This window comes from Podarcis bocagei (genome assembly GCF_964188305.1).
Source record: "Podarcis bocagei genome assembly, chromosome: 16".
Lineage (NCBI taxonomy): Eukaryota > Metazoa > Chordata > Lepidosauria > Squamata > Lacertidae > Podarcis > Podarcis bocagei.
Window position 1 is genome coordinate 40,098,573 of NC_138142.1, and position 21,312 is coordinate 40,119,884.

A 21,312-nucleotide genomic window follows, 5' to 3' on the forward strand; every position below is an offset into this window, starting at 1 on the left:
AGTACGTAACCAGAGGTACCACTGTATATTATGAAATTATTGTGAGGTTTAATAAGTTGACTGTTTATATTTGGACACCTTTTCTGCTGTACCTTCTAAATCCATTCCGCGGATGGTCTGGAATCAGCGTGTTTTTACATGAGCAGAATGTCTCTTTTTATTTAAATGCATCTCTGGGTTATTTGTGGGGCCTGCCTGGTGTTTTTACATGAGTAGAATGTGTGCTTTTATTTAAAATGCATCTTTGGGTTATTTGTGGGGCATAGGAATTCATTCATTTTTTCCCCTTCAAAATATAGTCTGGCCCCCCGCAAGGTTTGAGGGACAGTGGACCGGCCCCCTGCTGAAAAAGTTTGCTGACCCCTGATTCAGATTTATGCATTTTTGCCAGTTTACTCGGTATTAGATACCACCGATATATAATTTTAATATAATTTTCTCTTAAACTGTAACATGCTGTATATTTTAGGTCCATATTCCACAACCGTTCTGTTTTCCCTTTGTCCTTTCAGTGCTCCAGGTCCTGCGTTGGGGGCGTCCAAGTGAGAGAGGTCCAGTGTTTGACCCAAAACAAGACCCTGAGCAACCTCTGTCCGCCAGATCTCAAGCCCATCAAGAAACGGCCTTGCAACGTTCAGCCCTGCCTCCTGGACCTAGGTAACCCACCCGGCCCCCTCCTCCTCCCTACGGCCAAAAATGGGGGGAGGACGTGCAGGCAGGCTGAAAAACTCCACACGCCCAAGGGGTGCATTTCTGCAAAGTCGTTTATTTGCAGAGATACAATTCCTACAATATGGCGTGGTGGTATACGGTGTAGTCATTCAAAGCAGGGCCTTCCATGTGGCTGCCCCTCTTCCGTTGAATGGCCTCCCCGTCGAGATACAGCAGGCCCTTGCTATCTGCGCTTTTCGGAAACAACTGAAGATGGTTGTTTTTGTTCCAGCAGGCTTTCCCAGCTGGATAAAAGGATTCTTACAAGTGTCAGCTTGTTAGGGTCTTAGTCTTGATACAGAATTGTAGAATTGGAAGAGACCCTGTGGATTGTCTATTCCAGCCTTTCTCAACCTGTGGGTCCCCAGATGTTGTTGGACTACAACTCCCATCATCCCTGAGCTCTGGCCTTGCTAGCTAGGGGTGATGGGAGCTGTAGTTCAACAACATCTGGGGGCTCACAGGTTGAGAAAGGCTAGACTCTATTCCAACCCCCCTGCAATGCAGGAATTTGCACCGGTCCTTTATGGCAGTATTGGGACGCGGGAGGCGCTGTGGGTTAAACCACAGAGCCTAGGACTTGCTGATCAGAAGGTCGGCGGTTCGAATCCCCATGATGGGGTGAGCTCCCGTTGCTCGGTCCCTGCTCCTGCCAACCTAGCAGTTCAAAAGCACGTCAAAGTGCAGGTAGATCAATAGGTACCGCTCCGGCGTGAAGGTAAACGGCGTTTCCGTGCAATGCCCTGGTCCGCCAGAAGCGGCTTAGTCATGCTGGCCACATGACCCGGAAGCTGTACGCCAGCTCCCTCAGCCAGTAAAGCGAGATGAGCGCTGCAACCCCAGAGTCGGTCACAACTGGACCTAATGGTCAGGGGTCCCTTTACCTTTAAGATGAAAATGATGGAAGTTATGAATTGGCATTAATTACACCAAGTACGTACCGCTGCTGCTGTCACCACTTTTATGTGTGCTGACGTGATCACTGATGAAGATAAGAGGCTTATAGTTGGACAAATGCCGGCTCCCTCGGCCAACAAAGTGAGATGAGTGCCCCTGACCATTAGGTCAGTCGTGACCGACTCTGGGGTTGCAGCGCTCATCTCACTTTATTGGCAGAGGGAGCCGACGTACAGCTTCCGGGTCATGTGGCCAGCATGACTTAAGCTGCTTCTGGCAAACCAGAGCAGAGCACGGAAACACCATTTACCTTCCCGCCGGAGCGGTACCTATTTATCTACCTGCACTTTGACGTGCTTTCGAACTGCTAGGTTGGCAGGAACTGGGACTGAACAATGGGAGCTCACCCCGTCGCGGGGATTCGAACCGCCGACCTTCTGATCGGCAAGTCCTAGGCTGTTTAACCCACAGCGCCACCTGCGTCCCTGTAAAAACGTCAGATAGTTGTTTTAAATTATTCCGGGAGTTGTGGTTATGAGGTCACTGAAGACGTGAGCCGAGAACTTATCCCAGTGAACAGAGTCGTATTTCCCCATCTGTCGGGAGAGTTAACAGGGCAGGGGGCATTCTCAGTCTCCTTGTCAGGTTCGTCAAGTTGGAGACCCCACAACTCTTTGGGGTTTTTCATGTTGCTTTTCCTCTTTGGTCGGCAGATGAGAACTGCAGGGACAAATACCACAACTGCCCGGTGATTGTGCAGGCCCGCCTCTGCGTCTACTCCTACTACAAAGCCGTCTGTTGTGCCTCATGTACCCACGCCTTGGAGAGGCGCCACGCCGGACCGAGCCGATAGCACCGGCGAGCGGGCGGGATCCTGGACTCCTCGCACCTTTACCTGAACCGGGGACGAGCGAATATATTTCGTGGACTGCGGGAGCCCCCGTCATCTGCAAAAAAACAAAACCCTTCTGCTGGAGAGGGATCGCGGCAAAGGCATTGAAGGACCAAATGGGATTCGAACTCGAGGTCCGAGAAATTCCCATCAGTGTCCTCTCCTCTGCTCTCTCCAGAAAAAGTATTTCATACTGTACCCCAGTATTTCCAGAGAAACCTACCCCAAGCTACAGACTCATCGTACTTCCTGCATTTCTTTTTAAGCTGTCCCCTTTCACGGAGGCCAGGAAGAGGGGAGGCGAATTGCGACGGCACGCACGGCGTTCTGGCAGACCCACAGGTGATTTTGGTGGCCTTAGCTTTTAAGGAACTCCGAAGGGGTACTTTTGCACCCCGCTCGGCCTCCTCCCTCCCTCCTTGAAGACACACCGCCAAAATTTTGGTTCCCGCCCGTGAAGCCATCCCCAATCCCATTCACACACACACACAGACCCCGAGACGCTCATTTTGCAACCAGCTAAAAGGAGGTCAAAACTGTCTGCAAAGCTCCAACTTCAGCTAAGGACACGGCACTACAGGCCGTGCACGGACGACTTGACATTGCCGGCGCTGGGTTCGATTCCTCGCGGAAGCCCTTTGGAAACGCACGGGACATGATGTGGAGTTCTGTGGTGGGTGGTTTCGGTCTCCGAGGCCTGTGAACTCGCCTGAGACAAAGCCCAGGTGGGGAGGGAGCTCTCGACCCAATCTATACCACCCCGGCCAGTAAAACCCCGTCAGCTGCGGCAAAAAAAGGCCGGTGGATGGACTGGAACTCGGAGCCCTTGCAGTTCCACGCGCTCCCTTCCAGAGGGCAGCACTGAGTCTGACGCCTCACAGCCATATTGGCTTTGCTCTAGTATTTCCTTAAGGAAGCGAAAAATATGCATTATTTTTTTTCCTCCTGAAAATATACAGTATTGGTGCTACTTTGGATTGTGGGGAAAGCTGATTAGCAGCCGAGCAAGACAGTTTCTACAATCTTGCCACTGTTTCCCGATTTACAGTAGGAAGGGGGGACCTGCGGACCCCCAAAGGTCACTGGACTCCAGCTCCCCGCAGCCAGCATGTTCAATGGTGATAGAAGTGGTCAAGCGACCAGCCTAAAACTCCCTCAGTCCAGAATGGACCAGGATTCCCTCGGTTTTGAGGAAACAACACAGAAGGGCAAACGCTTCTGTAGAAAGACGGATCAACTCGCAAGTCGCAGCTGGGTTTTCCACGCAGTTCTTGAGGTTGCCAACTTTTTCCTCCTGCCCGTGCTCCTCTGTCATCAACATCAATTCTGCTCCTCTCCATCCCTAGAGAGAAGCACAGCGGGTTTTTGTTTTTACACGTCAAGGTGTCCCTTAAAGGCACAAGAGCTTTGGTTTTTGCTGAAGTTGGCAACCTTAGCACACAGAGAGGTTTCCTTCCTCCTTCCTAGCCTGGGCAGTGTTGCCAAGTGATCAGAAAACCCAGCCCGGCCTGCTGTCGTGTTTCCAAGAGGAGCTTTGCCTGCAGAAATGTGGAAGCGAAGCTCCTCTTACAGCCTAGAGATATATATTATTTTAAGCGGGTTAACGATGTCTGTAGATGACGCCGTGGCTGCTAAACGCACAGGCGCAGGTCTCAGTAAAACAGTTGGCAACCCTCACCTCTAGAAACAGGAATATATTGCCTCCCCTTCTTTGCAGCTCAAATCAACACACTTTTGTTTTTCTCTCTGCCCTTCCCCCTTCCGAGGGTAGCTTCTGTAAAGGGTTGCCAACTTATTTCTGGGCAGATTTCCTGCGTCGCTAACACTAAATCCAGTAGGAGCAGCCGTTGCCATGTCCATTCCTAGGAGGGGCCTGATCTGTTGGATTTCTGCCTGTCACTGAGCCATTGAATGCACAAGAACCCTGGCAGGGTGGAAGAAAAGTTTGGAGGGCACACAACCGTAGCATGCATTCTGTAGCTGTGAACCCTTAAGGCTTTGTGATGGAGTTTGTGGGGTGAAGCTTAAGAAATCAACAAAACCCTGCAGTTAATATTTGGACCTGGAGGCAGGGGCAGAGCAAGGTGGGGGCAGTGGGGGGGCAGACAGCCCCAGGTGTCATCTCCGAGGGGGGGGAGAGCTGCGGAGCGCTAACCCTAACCTCCCCCCCCCAAAAAAATGCTCTACAACAACTGACAATGACAGTGATCACAGCCAGTCTTTTTATACTGTGAGTCAATCGCAGTCTCTTGCGAGTCCAACTAGATTTCAATGGGGGGCAAGAAATTTTCTGCCCCGGGTACCACCTGACCTTGCTACGCCACTGCAGGGAGGGCAGGTAGGGGGAGACACATTTCCGGGGGGGGGTTGGACTAGATGACCCCTGAGGTCCCTTCCAATGCTGCAATTCTGTGATTCTAGATTGACAGAATATCCTAAATCCCATAGTTGACACCTGGTGCTGAATTTGCTGCCCACAACAGCTTCTCCTCATAGGCCCAGGTGACACCTGAGGACAGATGTCGCCACCTTGAGTCCTTTGCCAGGGGCCTTTTTTAAATGACAGAAATTCAACAGGTGAAGAGGCATATTCCTCCCTGTAGCAGCAGCTGTGTCATGATGGGGGAAGTACCGTATTTTTCCGTGTATATCACGCCCCCCGTGTATAAGATGTCCCCGATTTTGGGGGCCTCAAAATTAAGAAAAGTGGGGGGAGATTGCCCCCGTGTATAAGACTACCCCCCCTTTTAGCATTATTTTTTAGTAAAAAAATCCACTAGTCTTATACACGAAAAAGTATGGTACATCTCTCGGATTCCAGCTTCCCATGCAACCATTTTAAACATACATACATGCGCACAGTGCCAGATTCACGTATAAGCTAAACAAGCTATAGCTTAGGGCCCCACTCTCTTGGGGCCCCCCAAAACATGTAAAGGAAAAAAAGCACTGGATGTACATTTCCAAAATATTAATATACAGTGGTGCCCCGCAAGACGAATGCCTCGCAAGACGGAAAACTCGCTAGACAAAAGGGTTTTCCGTTTTGGAGGTGCTTCGCAAAACGAATTTCCTATAGGCTTGCTTCGCAAGACGACAATGTCTTGCGAGTTCCTGCTGGTTTTTTTTCCTCCCCCCCCCTTTTCTAAGCCGCTAAGCCGCTTATCAGCTGATCCGATCAGCAGATAAGCCGCTAAAAGCCGCTAATAGTGCTAATCCTTCAATGGGCTTGCTTTGCAAGACGAAAAAACCGCTAGACGAAGAGAATCACAGAACGGATTCTTTTCGTCTTGCGAGGCACCACTGTACTTAATTGTATTTCGGTTCAACCATTACTTGGATAAAATACGGTACATATTTTATTATGTGCAAATGGCTTTAGATACTTACAAGGTCCATAAATAAATAAATATAGCATATATTCAACACAAAAAAACAGCGACAATTTGTTGTTAGCAAAGGACAGCTGGACATATAAAGGGCCCCATTACCTTCAGGAGCTGAGGGCCTCATCAAACCTCAGTCCAGCCCTGCATGCGCACATACATAATTTTATTTGTATGCCGCGTTTCAAACTTCCGACTCTACAATTCTATGATTCTATGAAACTTATGGTCAAGGCAGCTTACAACATGGGGGGAAAATGCATAACTGCAACATTGCAAAAGTATAGTCGTACCTTGGTTTTCAAACAGCCTAGTTCTCGGACGTTTTGGCTCCCGAATGATCGAAACCCGGAAGTGATTGTTCCGGTTTTGGAACGTTCTTTTGGAAGCCGAACATCCAATGGGGCTTCTGATTGGCTGCAGGAGCTTCCTGCAGCCAATCGGAAGCCGCGCTTTGGTTGCCGAACGTTTTGGAAGTCGAACGGATTTCCGGAACGGATTCCGTTCGACTTCCGAGGTACGACTGTAGTCCTGTACGATAAATAGAACATTACAAAAACACACAGTCAAACTGAACAGTTTCCACATAAATTACAACAAGCCCTAAAACGAAGATACAAAAAAATACCGACAAATGACACAGGAGCCTTTCTGGAAGAAAAAGTTGGCAACGTCCTGTCTTTCTGGTAGGCCAGATGGTAGAATGAGCCACAAGGGAGGATATTGGGCAGTACCAATGTGCAACGGGCTCTTGTGCATCAAGAAGAGAGAGAAAACAAACCACCCTAAGTGGTTTCCCTGAAGCACTGAGGAGAGGAAAGAAACAGCACCTGTTGAATTTCTTCCTACTCTTAAAAGGTACAGGCGCCCTCTTGGAACCAGGCCTTGGCTTCCCACTGAATTGCAAATAGCTGCATCAGATTATCAGAAACGGACAAAAAACAAGGAAAAGCATTTATAGGAAAGACTTTTTATAGAAACGGCTCAGAGTGCTCAGATTATATAAATATATATAAAATATATATATTATATATAAATCTCTATGATAAAGCTGAATGTATCTAGGTTTGGTTTGGTTCCCCCTCCCCCAAACCCTTTTTTTTTCTTGGTCCAAATCTAATTTATTTTTTATTAAAGATTTATTTGAGGTTTTATGCCTGGAGTTTTCTCTTTATTTCTTTAGATGCACTTTTCTAAAAAAAACTTCACTGTTGTTGTTTTCCCTCTAATCCGCCGGCATCACAACAGAAAACCAAGGGAACGGTATTCTTTAAAATGGGAGATTCCAACCCAAGTGAAACAGTACTATGGATACAGGAATCTTGTAATCTGGAGAACCAGTGTGAAAAAGAAATTAGTGCTGAACTAGGACCCCCCACCCCCCGCTCCAAGTAAACCACAAGTACCCCACCCCACCCCAATGATCTAAGTAATCTTACAGGCCTACACAGGGGTAGCTGATTGGCAGCTAGTGCTGCTGCCTCAGTCGACACAGCTGTAGAATGGGTGCATCCAGGCAATGTGGCCACAGAATCCTGCACCTGATGCAGCTTCCACACCAGTCTCAAGGGAAGCCCCGAATCCAGTATATTACAGTAGTCTATCTGTGGGGTCACCAATGCATGGAGGGGCCAAAGTGCCAATTCCCACTCCCCACCCCACTTCTGCTTGTAAATAAAGGAAGGCACATGACCCATTTGACTACATCAAAACGGTGTTTTACTGATGTATTTGGGTGAGGCATGTACCAGACGCCTTTGCAGCGGAGTGCAAATTCATTCCAGGTATGGGAAGATTCCCCCTTAAATTGCACAAAAAATTGGAGTCCAAGAGGACTAGTAACTTGCGTGGACCGACCAATCTGCAAAGTGCAGTTGGGGTTTTCCGTCTGGGCTGCTGAGATCAGTTTGGCGTTGCTTCGTGGAAAAAACCCCAAAACCTGCTACTAAGAGAAACCCCAGAGGATCTGCTGTGTTTTCTCTGCTGCAAGAGAGTCAACCAAGACACCACACAGTCGCTGCTTTAGGAAGTGAGATGAGAATTTTTGCCTGGGCTCCCAATTTGCTTATATTCTAATATTATCCACCCTCCAGCAGGGGGCAGCGATGCCCTAGTTCAGCATTCCTTAAGGTCACAATTAGGATAATTCCTCAAACAGCATTAAAAAAACACAAAACACCACCCAGAATTAAATGAAAAAGGGCTGGTGTTTTGTTTTGGGATTTTATTTCCCTTAAGGCTTTCTGCGTATGGAAAGCTGGGAGGAGATTTATTTATGTGTTTATTGTTTCCATCAAAATTAATTCCAAAAATCTTGTACGTTGCCACCATAACTGATAATGCACCAAGCTTATCACAGTCCCTCCAGCCATTAGGTGATGCAGAAGAGGACATTTTTGACATTTGCAATACAGTAGTACCTCGGGTTAAGAACTTAATTCGTTCTGGAGGTCCATTCTTAACCTGAAACTGTTCTTAACCTGAAGCACCACTTTGGCTAATGGGGCCTCCCACTGTCGCCACGCCGCGATTTCTGTTCTCATCCTGAAGTGAAGTTCTTAACCCGAGGTACTATTTCTGGGTTAGTGGATGTCTGTAACCTGAAGCATCTGTAACCCGAGGTACCACTGTACCATTTTTGACTGCAATACCATCTGCATAGTGATTGCAACCTGGTGGGTGTGGCTGGGTGTAATCCTGCGCTTTTTCTCAGCACCTGACTCAGCTGCAAGACAGCAACTGCCTGGGGCAAAGGCGTTGGCAGAGGGACGCTGAGGTTTCCTTCTTCCTAACTCTCTCTTCCCTGCCAGGACATCCTACCTGCCTATAATTGCCCCAAATCTGCCAGCTGCCCTCTTTCTCCTCCATAAACTGCACCCAGAACCAAAACAGCCGCATGGGGAGGGGACAAGCAAAGTTCAGTTCTGCAGCTGGCCAGCACTGCAAGGAATACCGTATTTTTCACTCTATAAGACGCACCAGATCACAAGACGCACCTAGTTTTTGGAGGAGGAAAACAAGAAAAAAAATATTCTGAATCCCAGAAGCCAGAAGAGCAAGAGGGATCGTTGCGCAGCGAAAGCAGCGATCCCTCTTGCTGTTCTGGCTTCTGGGATAGCTGTGCAGCGTGCATTGACTCCATAAGACACACACATATTTCCCCTTTTTAGGAGGGAAAAAGTGAGTCTTATAGAGCAAAAAATACGGTAATCATAGGGTTGGAAATGAACCTCAAGGATTATCTAGTCCAACCCCCAGAAATGCAGGAATCGCAGCGTAAAGGATCCCTGACAAATGGCCGCCATCCAACTTCTGTTTAAAAGCGAGTCCATCACCTTCCGAGGGAGCCCATTCCATTACTGCACAGCTCTTAATCTGAAGCTCCTTGTCATCTCAATCCACTGACTCGGGTCCTGCCGTTTGGAGCAGCAGAAAACAAGCTCGCTCCATCTTCCACCGGACGTCCCTTCAGATATTTGAAGAGGATTTTAATAAGGAATGGGGAGGGGGAATTATAATTTATCTTAAAAACCATTGCAAACAGTTAAAATCATTAGTAGGATTGGAATAGCACTTGTAGTGAATTTTGCAATGGTGAATTTTGGATATACAGTAGTGGCGATGTAAAAAAGAGTTGGATTATTATAAAAGATGCAGGAGGAAATGATTAACAACAGGACCTGAAGAAGGGAAGTCTAGGAGATTCTTTGGAATCTTGCTTTTATGTTGTATATCTGATTGCAAAACATTAATCTGAAAAACCAAACGAATAAATTTATTTAAAAAGAACAGAGCCCCTGCCAAATACTGCTGACCTGTAGAGAGCCGTGGTCTGCCTCCATGCAAGGCAGCTTAAGGTCAATGGGTCTCCTCTGAACAGCTGCAAACAGATTCGATTTTGGAGATTGGGAAATGTGGGCTATATATATTATTATTTATTAAATTTGCATACCGCCCTCTACCCACAGATCTCAGGGCAGTTAAAACCCAAAATCCCAATATAAAAACATTCAATGCATAATACAAAATTAAAAACAACCCAATAACACCCCCAGTTAATAATAATAATAATAATAATAATAATAATTCTTTATTTATACCCCGCCCTTCCCGGTTCTGGGCGGCTAACAACAAATTTAAAACACTTAACTGATGCAACAAAAAACAGCGTAAAATGCAGTATAAAACGTGAATAACAATAAATTCAGAATTCATACTAATACATAATGCTATTTAAAAATAATAAATTGTATAAAACCAATTGCAAGCCACTTAATACTGTTTTTAAAGGAAAGAAGTAGAAGGGCCGCTTTACTCGGGAATGGCCCGCAATGACGATCGGGCTTGCAAGGGCGGCCCCGATCCCTGACACCTCCACGCAGCCACTGACTGCACCGCACGCGACTCACAGCGGGGAAACCCGCTGCGCATGCGTGCGTCCCCGGAGCGCCGGCCCCGCCTTCTTTTTCCTCCTCCTCCTCCTCCTTCCCAATCAGGCGCTGGCATAGCCACCTACGGCCCTTCTCTCCATTGCCGCCAACGGGCCCTGACTTGGGGTCCTTCGCCTTCTCCGGGAAGAGAGGGGGGGGTCGGTTAAATGAATAAAAAATAAAACGAACCCCTCCCCATTCGCGTGTGAGGAGAAAGTTAATCTGAGGTGGGGGCGGGAGTTTTTAAAAAATGTATTTATTTACCTCACGGCGGGGCGGATAGGGAGAAGAAAGAGGCCCCCTCAGGCGGCGGCGAGGGCAGCCCCGGAGCTGGGCCCGGCGACGGCGGCGGCTGGAAGAGGCTGAGGCGGCCGGAGGGAGAGAGACTGAAAGACTGAGAGAGAGAGAGAGAGGCCGCGGCGGGGCGCCGGCTCCTGCCTCCCTCTCTCCCGCCGCCGCCGCCTCTCTCCCATGGACACGGCGTGAGGTGAGTGCGGGGAAGGCAGGCAGGCACCTCCGAGGGCACCCCTGGGGGTCCTCCGTCCCCTCCCCCCTCAACGCCCCCTCCCTCCAGGGCCCCTGCCCCCTCCCCTGCCCCAGGGGCCCATGGGAGATTTCGCGCCCCCTCCCCTTCAAGCCCCCCCCGCACAAGGCCAGGAACTGCCCCCCTGTCATTTGCCCCAGGGGGGCTCAAGGGCCCTTCTTCCCCCCCCTTCCAACCCCTGCCCCACTGACTCCTTGGGTCTCCCCTCTCCTGCCGCAGGGGCCCATGGGAGATTTCGCGCCCCCTCCCCTTCACGCCCCCCCCCCGCACAAGGCCAGGAACTGCCCCCTTCTTTTGCCCCAGGGGGGCTCAAGGGCCCTTCTCCCCCCCTTCCAACCCCTGCCCCACTGACTCCTTGGGTCTCCCCTCTCCTGCCCCAGGGGCCCATGGGAGATTTCGCGCCCCCTCCCCTTCACGCCCCCCCCGAACACAGCCAGGAACTGCCCCCACGTCTTTTGCCCCAGGGGGGCTCAAAGGCTCTTCCCCCCTTCCAACCCCTGCCCCACTGACTCCTTGGGTCTGCCCGCCCCCTCCCCTCTCCTGCCCCAGGGGCCCATGGGAGATTTCGCGCCCCCTCCCCTTCACGCCCCCCCGCACAAGGCCAGGAACTGCCCCCCCTGTCATTTGCCCCAGGGGGGCTCAAGGGCCCTTCTCCCCCCCTTCCAACCCCTGCCCCACTGACTCCTTGGGTCTGCCCACCCCACTGCCAGGCCGCCTCTGGATCCGGCCCTCCTTGCCCCCGCCCCAGTTCCTCCTCCTCTGCCCCCGTTTCTTCTGACACGTAAGAGCTCCCACCGTTCAGGTCTCCCTGTTCTCCCCCAAAACTGCCCCACTGGCTCCTGGGGTTTCTTTCCTCGGCCCCCTTTCGCCCCCTTCTCAGTGTCCTCAAGCGGATCCCACCAGCCTTGATTTCCTCTCCCCCCGCCCCACTCCCACCTACCCTCTTGCCCCATTGGCTTCTGGGAGCCTTTGGCTTCCCAACACCCCCCTCCAAAATATTATTTCCCTTATACCCCCTTGTTTTGCATCTCTCCCCACACCCCAGCCTCCACTTTCTTGTCCCCCTCTCTTTGCCCCACTGATTCCTGGGATTTAGTGGCCTCTGTCCATCCCACCCCCCTTTCTGCAAATTAATACTGGCCCCTTTTCTGCTACCCCCTCACTTCGACTCTTTCCACTCCATTCCCTGACCCCCGTTTTCCTTTCTCCCGTCCTTGGATATGAGACTCCTTCCTCACCATTGCTCCTCTATTACCTCTGACCCATTTATCTGTAACGTTAATGTCATGCAGCGGCTTCTAGGGTTTAAATCAGACGACTTCTTCTAAAACAAAACATATTTGGGAGGCTAGTAACTTTTTGCAGGCGTATTTCCACACCGGTTGTATCCCACAACTCCTCAAGACTGCCATTTTTTGTTCTTAATGTTAAGGAATGCTGGGGTTTTAATACCTCACCTTTTCCCTCTTCCCCACCCCACTTCCTCCGGGATTTTTCAGAGTCCTTTTCACCCTCCTCTTCGCTGAGTTGCCAAGGAGCAAGTTTCTCTTTTAAAAGCTCTTTTAATTATACACTTGCTTCCTTGTAGGGACGGGAAGATGCGGCTTTGTCTGTGGTGTGGGGAAAGGAGAGTCAGAGCAAGTTTGCCAGCGGTCCTCAGAGCATTTCTGAGTCCTTGCTGGTTTTGCAGCTCTCCGTGCCGAGTGGGCTTTTCTAAGCTTCAGAGACATCCGATTCCATTACATTCTTACTCTGCAGTTTCTCTGCCTCTTCTACCTCTCCTCTTCCGAGCATTTCCACTTCAGATTGTATTATAAACCTACCCACCAAGTTTATGATGGTTTTGACATCCTTATATCCCTGCCCACCTTTCCCCCTTCTGAAAACAAAATACAGGGTTTGAGCCAGGCTTTGCACTTGAACCATAGTGTCCTGAATCTGTATACCAGCTTCCGTTCTGACATTTCAGTCTTCGAGGATGAACGCTAGCCTTCACCCCTTCAAAAATGGAATATGCTTTTGAACATGAAGTGATGCGTGGCATCCTTCCAGATTTCTGCAAACACCTTCCTGGTATTTCAGTGTTTGAGAGAGAGGCTGTGTTTAAAAAGCAGACCAAAAACCCCTGCAACTGAAAGGTTGAGCGAGACGCTTCCTCCATTTCCCCTCCCAACACACCTCGCTTTTTTTCCTACAGCTGTGAAGGATCATCGCAGAGAATCCCTTTGAGTCCCCATCTCCAAAGATGGCTGACTCGGCTGGCATTGTGGGCGAGCGTCTCAGCAGGGGCAAGCTGCCTGGTTGGATGGGCACGAGAGAGGTGAGTTGTGGATGGGCCTCCTTCTCTGGGCATGCGTGATGGGCCTCCTTTGTGGTGTATTGGGCTGTTGTTGTTTAGTCGTTTAGTCGTGTCCGACTCTTCGTGACCCCCTGGACCAGGGCACGCCAGGCACTCCTGTCTTCCACTGCCTCCTGCAGTTTAGTCAAACTCATGCTGGTAGCTTCGAGAACACTGTCCCACCATCTCGTCCTCTGTCATCCCCTTCTCCTTGTGCCCTCCATCTTTCCCAACATCAGGGTCTTTTCCAGGGAGTCTTCTCTTCTCATGAGGTGGCCAAAGTCTTGGAGCCTCAGCTTCAGGATCTGTCCTTCCAGTGAGCACTCAGGGCTGATTTCCTTCAGAATGGAGAGGTTGGATCTTCTTGGAGTCCATGGGACTCTCAAGAGTCTCCTCCAGCACCAGAATTCAAGATCGGGCTAGTACTTCCCAATTCTTGGATTTTCAAGAAGAGGAGGAGGGAATCATGATTAATTGCAAGTGTGGGGAACCTCTGGCCCTCCAGTTGTTGCTGCACTACCGCTACCCTCATTGCTCAGTTGGTTAGAGCATGGTGCTGATAATGCCACAGTTGCAAGTTCAATCCCTGTATGGGACAACTTCGTATTCCTGCACTGCTGGGAGTTGGGCTAGATGATGCTCAGGATCTCTTCCAACTCTACAATTCTATGATCCCTGACCGTTGCCCATTCTTGCTGGGGCTAATGGGGGTTGTAATGCATCAACATCTGGAAGGCCAGAGATTGCCCCGCATCCGATTTCCTTCTTTCTTACCTCTCAAGTCTGGGCTGTTTCCTTCCCTTTTTATCCGGTGCTCCAATCCAAAGCAGACACACACTCCTACCTCTTTCAGCCAATGATTCAATGAGCCTGTTTTGCCAGTAAGAAACTGGGGGCCCTCAGCAGCCTGTTTATTTACAGACCGGTAACACACGAAAAGGCTTCCAGAATGGCTGGTTAAAACAAGGCAGTCTCTGCTCACAGGCTTGCAATCTAAATGGCATGGCACAAAAGGAAAGAGGGGCAGGGAGGGAAACTCAGACACAGATTCTTAAAATGTTTGAATAGCAGTTCTATTGAATGGGAATAGTTCAGGGCTAGGAGGCTCCTGATGGAGCTGGTCTTTCTGCGGAGGCGACAGAACGAGCGCTGCTTTCTAACCTGGCTGGCTGAGGCTCCTTCCAGGTGGGTGTTGAGGGGAGAGGAGGCACGATGGAGCTGGTCTTCCAGCAGAGCTGAAGGGCTCCCCTGAGGTTCCCATGAAACACCCTGCCTGGGTGCCTGTTGTGTCCTGTGCTGGTACTGCTGTTCCCTTCTCACTGTTTAGTTACTTTCGCCATCCTTTCCAGAGGGTGCAGCTATCTCTTGCATTAAGAAGGACGGAGCCTTGCAGCACCTTAAAGGGCTAACAAACTTCTTGTGGCAGGAGCAGAGAGGGCTCTTGTTTTTGGATCCTGCTTATGGGTTTCCCACAGGCATATGGCTGGCTGCTGTGAGAAAAGGATACAGGATGAGATGGGCTCCTGCAGCGCCCATCTTCCGTTCTTAGGTCCATGTTACCACCATCGGTCCTCTGCATTTCATTTGCCTCTGACCTTGCCGCTTACAATTCTCCCCCACTCCTGAAACTGCATACAGTCATACCTCGGGTTACAGATGCTTCAGGTTGTGCATTTTCGGGTTGCGCACTGCGCCGAACCCAGAAGTACCAGAACGGGTTACTTCCGGGTTTTGGCACATGCGCAGAAGCACCAAATTGCGTGTGTGCAGACGCAGCGCTGCGGGTTGCGAACATGCCTCCCGCATGGATCACGTTCGCAGCCTGAGTGTCCGCTGTATAGCTCAATGTAACACTTCGTATTGCCTGCCGTACTTTGCAAGAGTTTATGTCACACACAAAAACCATTCATCTTTTAAAGTTGCCAAAATACTTTGCTCTTGTTTTTAAATTGGAGCAGCAGTGGTTTGTGTTAGGCATTCAGTTTTAAACACCCAGAGGACTCTGTGCATGTGAGCCTTCCCCACCCTGATGCCCTCCAGATATTGTTGGATTACTATACCATATTCCCCGAAAGAAGGAACACAGGAAGCTATCAGGTTAGGGGTGGGGGGCGCTTCTTTGCAGTGGTTATGTTCCTACTTGGGTGGTTGTTTCCAGAGGGTGATGCTTGGGGAGGGCTCTTTGGCGTCGCGGAGCCTTCAGTGTGGAGTTCCTCCAGGTTCAGTTTTATCCCCCATGCTGTTTTAACATCTACATGAAACCGCTGAGTAGGGTCATCCAGAATTTTGGAGTACGTTGTCAGCAATATGCTGATGCCACATAGCTCTTCTTCTCCTTTACATCTGCAGGTGTGGCAGTGGATGAGCTGAGCCGTTGTCTTGCCTCAGTAGTAGTAGCAGCAGTAGTAGTAGTAATAATAATTAATAATAATTTATTATTTGTACCCCGCCCATCTGGCTGGGCTTCCCCAGCCACTCTGGGCGGATTCCAACAAAGATTAAAAATACATTATGCGCTGGATGAGAGCCAACAAATTGAAACTCAGTCCAGATAAGACTGAGGCTCTGTTAGGGGGTTATACTCCCCCTGAAGGAGCAGGTATGCAGCCTGGGGGTGCTCAGGTGGCCTCAGTGGCATGGAATGCCTTCCATCAGCTTTGGCTGGTTGCCCAGCTGCGCCCCTATCTGGACAGGGCTAGCCTAATTTCTGTCATCTGTACTCTGGTAACCTCTGGCTTAGATTACTGCAACACATTCTCATGGGGCTGCCTCTGAAGGCGGTTCGGAAACTTCAGCTGGTGCAGATTTCAGCGGCCAGGTTTGAGCATATTACACTGATCCTGGTCCAACTGCACTGACTGCCAGTTAGCTTTGGGGCCCAATTCAAAGTGCTGGCTTTGACTTAAGAAGTCTTGAACAGCCCAGGACCATAAGAGCTGAAGGACTGCCTATCCCTATATGAACCAACTTTTAGATCGTGCGGCTGTCATTTGAGGGCCTTCTTTGTGTGCCATCTGCACATGGAAACGAGCCTTTTCTGCGATGGCTCCCTGTTTATGGAATGCTCTCCCCAGAAAGGTTTGACTGCCACCTTCGTTACATATCTTCATCCGCTAGTTAAAAACATCCCTCTTAAGTCTTTGGCCTATATGTTGCTTAATTGGCTAAAGAGTTACGAGGAATGTTTTTGCCTGGCGGCTAAAGATATGTAATGGGAGGAGAGGTATTATTAATAATAATAATAATAACATATATTACCAAGTCAGACCCTTGGTCTGTTTAGCTCCATATTGTCTACACTGACTGGCAGCAGCTCTCCTCTCTCAGTCCTACCTCCAAATGCCTGGGACCTTCTGCGTCTAAAGCGGGTGCCCTATGTCACTAGCCTTAAAATTAATACTAAGATTCTAGTCCTCATGGTCATGATCCAAGATTTGACTTTATACTCAGACCCTTAGTTTAGGTAGCTCTGTATTAGGTACTAGGTAGCTGGCAGACAGCATCTCTCTGGGTTTCAGACAGAGTCCCTCCCAGGGATTGAACCCAGGACCTTCTGCATGCAAAGCAGGTGCTCTACCACTGAGCTACCACCTTTCCCCAGGTTAGATCAGTTAGGCAAATCATAGACACATAGAACTGTAGAGTTGGAAGGGACCCCAGGGGTCATCTAGTCCAACCCCCTTTCATTGCTCACAGTGATCCTGTCAGGCACGGGTGAGAAGACTGTGGCCCTCCAGCTCTTGCTGGACTACATCTCCCGCCATCCTCCCTGACCTTTGGGCATGCTGGCTGCTGGGAATTGGAGTCTAGCGAAAGACTTCCGATATGCCCCGCCCTTCCTGTAAGGTAGACCAGCATCATTCATCGCCCAGCGCAGGCAGGTGGTTGTGAAGCAGGTGAGTCAACTGCGACAGAATGGTGTGGGATGGCGAAGTGGTTTTCCAGCGCTCGTGGCCCTCTGTGTGTATGTGAGCACATGCCTGTGATATTCCAGCCTGCAAGAACTCTGGGAGCAATGACTCTTGTCGCCGCTGCTTCAGAAGCAAACCCCCGGCAGTTGCCACCATCTCCGTGTGACTCAGTGGCTTGGTTCAGACTTGCCTCTTTGTGTGTGTGCATTAAAAAAAAAAAAGTATACTCATCCTGCTAAATTGCCCTTGCACAAGTTCAGCTGTCTGCTCCTCCCCGCCCCCTGTTGATGCTGCAAAATTCCCTGGGATCACTGCCTTCTTGGGTAGAAATCTAGGGCCTCCTTTTCAGCCGTATTCATTTCAATCACTATCATACCACTTTGTTCTGTCCAAAGAATCATGGGAGCTGTAGTATGTTCAGGGTGCTTAAAGCTGTTAGGAGCAGGCCTCAGTTCCCCTTACAGCTGACAGAGTAGTTTAACCACTCCTCATTAGCAAGACATGGAAGGGTCCCCCCCCCCCCTTCTGTCTTATCGTTTGCATCATTTTTCAGTTTGCAAAACCTGGTTTAAAACTTGTTTGCACAAACCCGTTTGGAGGTGGTTTGCAAAAGCCCATTTCCCTGCTGCTGCGGCCCCCAAGGCATCCTGGGAATGTTAGTTCTTTGGAGGAGCTAGGAGTGACTGACAGCAAGAGCCCTGGTTCCCTCAGGAAACTACAGGTTCCAGGATTCCTTGCTGCAGCTATATTTTCCAATACCCAGAGAGAGGGATGGATTGTTAAACCGCTCTATTAATTGCCGCTCTGTGAGGGGGGAACAAGGGTCTCCTGCTAATAATTTTCAGCACCCTGAACAAACTACAGTTCGCAGTGTGTTTTGGGGAAAGCCATGGCTGTTTAATGTGAAATTATAGTGCATATGGGGCCCTACCTATTGCAAAAGCCCTCTCCCGGTATGTGCTTCCAGCCTCTGGCATTTCAAAGGTAGACTGCCTCTGCAAGTGGAGGTTGCATGTAGCATCGTGACTATTAGCCTCTCCAGGATTACAGGCTTCCAAATTATTTTCCTGGCCTAGTTCAAGGTCTGGGCTTTGAGCTTTTTAAAGGAGGGGTGTGGGGACCTGTGGCTCTCCACATCCTGTGGTTGGGCTCTCAGCTCCCATCAGCCCTAAGAGCCAGTGTGGTCAGGGGGGATGATGATGACTATGATAGCTGGAATGCTGCAACACCTGACGCGCCACAGGATCTCCACCCCTGTATTAAAGCCCCAAAACAGCCCAGAGGTCACACCAGAGACGCACCACCTCCAATCATGTCCACCACCTCCAATCAGGCCCTCTGCAGATACTCTGCTCTCTGCCCTTGGTGGCAGCTTCCAAGAGCAGAGCCTTCTCTGCAGTGACACCCCACCACCACCACCAGCAGCACCCTTGTAGAATTCCTGGCCGAAGGAAGAGGGGACAGCAGCCAAGGAGAGAGATGTAAGGAATTATTGACTTATTGAAGACTGGAGGGAGCATGGAGGTGTCTTGGGAAGGGAGGGGAGGAGATTACAGGCAAGGACCTTGAACAATGAGGACTGGAATCTTTATATTTATGCAAAGCATCAACACAAGGGGCCTGGGGTTGATTCAGAGGACTGAGAGACCCTTCCTGCAGCTACCAGAATCTGTCAGAGTGCGCAAGTTTCTGACGCGTCCAAAGTGCTTTGGGCTGACCGAACAGGAGACTTTTAATTTATTTATTTTTTAGCCTTCCTTGGCTCGGCCTCTGTGGAAAAAGCCTAATTCCCGTCCAGCGAGTCTTTCCTCTACGCCAAGAAGAGTCCCATGCTTGAAAGATGGTGGGGGTTTTCCCCACTGCCCTGTTTAATTTAGGTCTGGATTGGTGCTGGCTTCATAGACAGGTGTAATCCTGTTCTTCACCTGCCCTCCCACCCCAAAGTCCCTGCTTTTCTTGTTGTCGACTTCAGGCTAGGCCTGCTTTCCTTGACCTTTGAAGCGATTTCTTGACATGGAGTCGGAGAAGGGATGGGGGCTGAGGGGAGGTTGCGGTGCTTAACGTAGGCCTCGTAAGCGAAACTTCAACGAGAGCCACGTGCTCTGTCCTTGGGAGGTGGGTGGGCAGCAAATTCTGCAAAACGCTCAGCCTAGGGGAGGAAAGTAACACCGTTTAATAGCCTCCAGATGTCTGGAGCTTATCCTGGCGCTATCTGGGCTGGTTCCACAATCCCAGCTTCCAGCTTTCATGCAAAGCGTAATTAACTTGGAGAGATCACTAATCCTCTGCCACGGGGTGCAGCCATTGCCTAGGACAGCTCTTTAAAGCAATATAATAATATTTATTTTTAAGTTTAGCTCTCCTGGATGGCTGTAAAAGAGCTTTGGACGAATACAGGAGAAGGCCACGAGTCACAAGGGCTGTGCGCTGCCTCCACGGTCGGATGCAGTAATGCTTCTGAATACCAGTTGCTGGAAGCCACGGGAGGAGAAAGGGTTCTTGCACCCGGGTCCGGCTTGTGAGTTTCCCACAGGCCCCTTGGTGGCCACCGCTGGGATGGGCCGCTGGCCAGCAGGGCTATCCTTGCGGAGGTCTGTTGTGACAGCAGAACCTCCATGCCCAAGGATAATCTACCTCTGAATACCAGATATTGTGGCATGACAATTGGAGAATACCGGGGCAGTCCGATCTCACTTGTGGGCTTCCTATTGGGGCATCCGGTTGGCCACTGTGAGAATAGGATCCTGAGCCCTTTGGCCTGATCCAGAAGGCAGCTCTTCTGATGTTCCTAACTCCTTTTGGATGGTTTCACATCCTTAACTTTGTGTTTTGCATCAGGTTGCCTCCGATGCAAAGACCCGTCAAAATGAAGGTGTGTGACTAAGCTAGGATGATTAATTTCAGTGTGTCTACTTGGAGTAAAATTTAGCTGGGTACAGCCCATTGACTATGCTGTCAACCCCCCCCCCCTTCATATATATACAATGGTACCTCGGGTTACATACGCTTCAGGTTACAGACTCCGCTAACCCAGAAATAGTACCTCGGGTTAAGAACTTTGCTTCAGGATGAGAACAGAAATCGTGCTCCAGCGGTGGCGCAGGAGCAGAAGGCCCCATTAGCTAAAGTGGTGCCTCAGGTTAAGAACAGTTTCAGCTTAAGAACGGACCTCTGGAACGAATTAAGTACTTAACCTGAGGTACCACTGTACAGTCGGGTTACAGCCGCTTCAGGTTGTGTTTTTTTCAGGTTATGGACTGCCGAAACCTGAAGTACCGGAACAAGTTACTTCTGGCTTTCTGTGGTTGCGCATGCGCAGAAGCGCTGAATCGCAACCCGTGCGTGCGCAGACGTGGGTTGCAAACATGTATCCCGCACGGATCACGTTCGCAACCCGAGCGTCCACTGTATATATTTAAAGCACAATCCACTTTGGATACTCAGATGAGCAAGGTGAAGAAAAATGTGGTTAAATGTGACAGGAGGAGGGCCTGTGTGGGAATCCCCTGAGAGATCGTGAGCTGCCTCATCCTCTGGCAGTGGAGAGCTAATTGGCTCTTGGCCTCAGGCTGAGCTCCCTGCTGGAATTCCCCTCCCCGTCCTCTCCTGCTTCCTACCAAACAGGAGCTGCGAATTTGGGGAGTGACCATGGGCAAACTGCTTCTCTTCCTCGCCAAATCCCCCCAAAATGTGGGGATGATGCTGGCCAGCCTTGTTTTTTTTTTAATAGATATTTATTGAGATTTTCAAAGATTATATATACACACAAACAAAACACAGACAAAAAACCAGTATAATTTCAATCCCTTATTTTCTTATACCTTAGTTCGCTGACCTCCTCCTACCTCCCCCTTCCGTATTCCAATTTCCAATTATCCATTCAGCAAGTCCTCTCCCTTAATTTCATTTAGTTTTTGCCCTTTCTTTTCTTTTAACTTAAACATTACTGCTGAAAACCATTTGACTTTTAAACTTCTAAATTTGTATTTTGATAACCTTATTTTCATTTAGTATAATTCCTTTTTTTTAAAAAAAACAACAACCAACTTTACATTATCCAAACTTAAACATCAATCTTATACATCGATTCCTATTCTTGAAGCATTTTTTTTTTCTGCTGGCCAGCCTTGTAAGGCTGTTACAAAGATCTGCAAGAGAGCCCTTGAGGAAACGGATATATAAATATTATATAGCAGGGGGGCT

At 49.5% G+C, this 21,312-nt stretch overlaps 2 protein-coding genes across 7 annotated transcripts in view; both read left to right on the forward strand.

The window, feature by feature from the left end:
* Positions 1-3,019, forward strand: part of ADAMTSL4 (ADAMTS like 4) — an 82,787-nt gene extending 79,768 nt beyond the window's left edge. For all 3 annotated transcript variants that reach the window (XM_081173451.1, XM_081173452.1, XM_081173453.1), the window contains 2 exons: positions 513-657; positions 2,322-3,019. In XM_081173451.1, the coding sequence (XP_081029577.1) occupies positions 513-657; positions 2,322-2,461 (285 nt within the window). In that variant the 3' untranslated portion in view covers positions 2,462-3,019. The remainder of the gene's footprint in view (positions 1-512; positions 658-2,321) is intronic.
* A 7,468-nt stretch (positions 3,020-10,487) lies between these two features.
* PI4KB (phosphatidylinositol 4-kinase beta) overlaps positions 10,488-21,312 on the forward strand; it is a 52,076-nt gene continuing 41,251 nt past the window's right edge. The window contains exons 1-2 of one of the 4 annotated variants that reach the window (XM_081173519.1): positions 10,488-10,803; positions 13,058-13,180. The gene's annotated coding sequence lies outside the window, so the exon portion shown is untranslated. The remainder of the gene's footprint in view (positions 10,804-13,057; positions 13,181-21,312) is intronic. The other 3 variants (XM_081173520.1, XM_081173521.1, XM_081173522.1) reach the window with 3 other exon arrangements.